The following is a 3,592-nucleotide window of genomic DNA, read 5'->3' on the forward strand; positions in this document are numbered from 1 at the left end:
AGGGGAGAGCGTGCCGAGTCTGCACTGCGCACCGAGGCGCAGCAGGGCCCGCAGGCCCAGGGCTGGCCGCAGCATGGCTCCAGCAGCTCCGGGCACAGCGGCTGCCCAGGTGTGGGCCCTGGGGCCTGTTACTCTCTCTGGGAGGGGCGGGCCCTCTGGGGCAGCCTGATCAAATCATCAGAATGCAAAAAATAACAAACACGGCCAACACGTACACCCAAACCACGGGGCTGTCGCCCCATCCATGGAGGGAGGGGCCTGGCAGTCCTCCCGGGGTCCGCCAGCTCCCCGGGCCTCCCCACACTCCAAGGGCAGTGAGGCAGCCAGGCCACAGCCCGGCCCCACTCCTGTGTGTCAAGGCCCGCCAGTCCCCGCATGGCCTCCACGCCTCCAGGGAGGGGAAATGGGGCTGGCAGAGGCTCCAGAATGATGACAGTCTCTGCAAATGGCACAGCAGCCTTGGGTGGCAGTAATAGAGGGTTGTTCGCCAAGAGAAGGACGGGGGTAATTGAGGCGCAAACTGCTGACGCCCCGGAAAACAAAGCCAGGCGTCGAGTGCCGACGCGGGCGGTGACAGGAAGCTCAGACCTTGCCGCGATGTACGAGGGGGGCTGGTGACTCACGCTGAAGGTCACACCGCCCCGAACCCCGCTGGGGGTAAGCACGCTCCCATAAACACAGCGACACCCTGAGGAGGTCAAACGAGGCTGGGAGACAAGCCGCACGCCCCGGGGGCGGTCATGGGGGCACTTGCCCGCCCCCTTCTCGCCACCACAGCCGCCCGGCCCACCTGCGGCCACAGCGAGCAGCCCAGTTTGCGTCCAGGGGACAGATGCAGGTGGCACGGGAGGGATCTGTGGGGCCTCCCTGGTCTGGTCACAGGGACCTGCAGATGGGCTGATCCTGCCCCAGGAAGAGCAGTGGCTCACTGGCCATCCAGTCCGGGCCCCTCCCCAGGGCCAGCAAGATCGGGGCCTGACGTTCGGGGGCACAATGAGCCACCCTGTGCCTGTCCCGAGTCTGTCCTCTCTGTGCACCTGACGGGGTGGCACCATGAGCACCTCCACCTGCAGACAGGCAGAGGCTCAGAGGGGCAAAGTGACCTGCCCGAGGCCACGCAGCAGTCAGGACGGGCTCAGACTCTACGTCTAGCCCCTTCCCACTTGACGCGGCTTTCGGCAGGCCAGTGCAAGGGCAGTCCCTTGGAGCAGGGCGACAGCGCTGGACTGGGGGATCTTGAAGCTGCACAGGGAAAGGTCCCTGTGAGTCATCTGCCTTCAGAGCCAGGGACAACAGGAGAGCTCAGGCCCCATCATCCATGGTGATATCTGTTTATTGACAGAAACAGGCAAGTGTGGAGAGGCCCCAGGCCAAAGCACCCTGCTGGAGGGCAGAGGCCGGGTCAGCTGGGCTCCGTCTTGCCAGTGGGGCTGGCATCCTGGCTCTCATCCCGTTCTGGAGCTGCAGTGGGTTGGGGGGCCGCCGCAGCCTCTAACACCAGCTCCAGGGCCCCGTCACCGGCCACTCGGCACACCTTCTCCCCTCTGGCTGCCAGGATTTCCTCAATGTTCCTGAGAGAGGGAGGCGCCATGACACTCCAGGCCCCATGCCAGTCCTGCACCTTGGTCCCTTGAGGGCATGCAAGGCCAGGCTCTAGCAGGAGCATGGGTCCCTGCATTGGTGTGGCATCAGGGCCACTGCATGCTGCCCTCATGGAACCTTTTCCACAGCCCCCAGAGGCAGCCCCTACTAGTCCCATCCCCAGGAGAGAATGCTCGCTCTGAAGCCAAACTGAACTGTCCAGGGCCACCTGGCCACAAAGCTCCTGACCATCGCTCTCCAAAGGGGTGAGGCCGATCCTGGCAGGCCTAGGGTCCTGTCCACGCCACCTCACATGCACCCCTAACTCTAGTGTGCTCAAGCAGCCAGCATCGACACAAGACAAGGAAGTGACTCGGAAGTGACTCGCTAGGATCCCCGGCCCACAGCAGGGAACCTCTGCAAGATGAAGGAACCATAAAGTGAAAGGTCACTGCTTTAGGCGTCAACTTCGTCTGACCCCTCACTTGAGAGGCCTGTGGCCTTGGCGGGTAGATGGGTCCTGCTTGCTGTCACTGAGGGCAGAAGTCAGGCAGTGAGGCAGGGCCAAAAGAGGCTGGCCTAGGGCAGAAAATTTAGCAAATGAAAACATGTCTCATACTTGAGACATACAAGAAAGTTATTTGTGGTTTACCTGAAATTCAAATTTACCTGCTTCTCCTGTATAGTAAGGATAGAGAGAAAGACTCTATAAACCTGATAATGGGGATGGTGCCCCGGGGAGGCTCGGTGAGGCCCCTGACTGACCCAGGATCCACCAGGCCAGCCCTAGGATACAGGCCTCTGTCCCCCCACCCTGCCCAGGTGGCCTTACCGCTTCCCATCCAGGTCGGAGAACCAGCCCAGATTGTCAGCGATGATGTGGTGGTTGTCGCAGCCAGGGCAGGTCACGATGACCACGCCCTGGTGATAGGCCAGTTTGGAGATTTGCTTGGAGGACCGGGTCCCACAGACCTGGAGACAGAGCGCTCAGGGGAGGTGAAGCGCCTGGCTCTGCCCATTCCAAGGATTAGCTCCATCCTAAGGATCTGCTCCTCCTGAGGGACAAACCCTCCCCTCCCCAAGAGCCTGGCCCGCCCCTCTGCCAGGAGGCCCTGCCCCTTATGGTAGCTCCACCCTCGGTACAGCGGAGCCCGTCCCAGAAGGTCCCACTCCCTGGGACAGCTCCACCCCTCAGTGAAGCCCCGCCCCTCAGGATAGCTCCACCCCTCCCAGAAGGCCCCGCCTCTGTCCCTGAGCGCCAGATCAGTCCCACTCCTGGAAAGCCCCACCCCTTGGTGAGGCCACCCTTCCCCAAACGACCACGCCCCTTCCGGTTGGCCACCCCTCCAGTACGGCCCGCCCTTGAACAGCCCACACCCTCGGCGAGCACCCGCCCCTCCAGAAGGCCCCGCCCTAAGGGATCGCACCAACTCGTCCAGGTGCTTCAGAATGTGAACCCTCTCCTGAAAGCCCCCCAAGGATAGCTCCACCCCTCCACGCGGGCCGTTCCACGCCCGGATACCGCTGCCCGCCGCACCGCCCAGCACCTGGTGCGGGTGCGGGTGCGGGTGCGGGTGCGGGTGCGGGCCCGGCCCCGTCCCCGTCGTGCACCCACCTTGCAGGTGTAGACGAGCTGGTAGTGCGTCGCCCGGGGCCCCGGCTCGGAGCTCGCGGGCCGCCAGCCCCAGTCGCCGGCTCGCCTTTTCCCTGCGGCAGTCGGACGGGCTCCGCGTCCCCACAGCCGCCTCAAACAGGGCCCCCGGAGCCGCGCACAGCCCACCAGCGTCGACACGCGGCCCAGTGCCGCTCGCAGCATCCCGCCCGCCGGCTTCGACCGCCCCGCCGTTCTGCCCTGCGAAGCTGAGGCCGCGCCGCCGCCATCTTGGAAGCGGGCAACGGCGGAAGCGACTCTCCTCAGCCTCCGTGGCGGGCGGGCGGGACGCGCTTTGCTGCCCCCTGGAGGCGGGCGGTGCGCGCTGCGGACGCGGGGTTGGAAGGTGCGCGCGCCAGC

General features: G+C 64.9%; 1 protein-coding gene across 1 annotated transcript; it reads right to left on the minus strand.

Moving 5' to 3' along the window:
- Positions 1–1,317: 1,317 nt before the first annotated feature.
- DNLZ (DNL-type zinc finger) lies at positions 1,318–3,456 on the minus strand. The gene is made up of 3 exons (XM_039859046.1): positions 3,197–3,456; positions 2,414–2,553; positions 1,318–1,571 (listed from the first exon to the last, which is right to left on the minus strand). Exons 1-3 carry the CDS (start codon positions 3,395–3,397, stop codon positions 1,403–1,405), a joined length of 510 nt encoding a protein of 169 aa, XP_039714980.1. The 5' UTR covers positions 3,398–3,456; the 3' UTR covers positions 1,318–1,402.
- Positions 3,457–3,592: the final 136 nt, after the last annotated feature.

Source organism: Pteropus medius, unplaced genomic scaffold (assembly GCF_902729225.1).
Source record: "Pteropus medius unplaced genomic scaffold, Ma_sr-lr_union100, whole genome shotgun sequence".
Taxonomy (NCBI): domain Eukaryota; kingdom Metazoa; phylum Chordata; class Mammalia; order Chiroptera; family Pteropodidae; genus Pteropus; species Pteropus medius.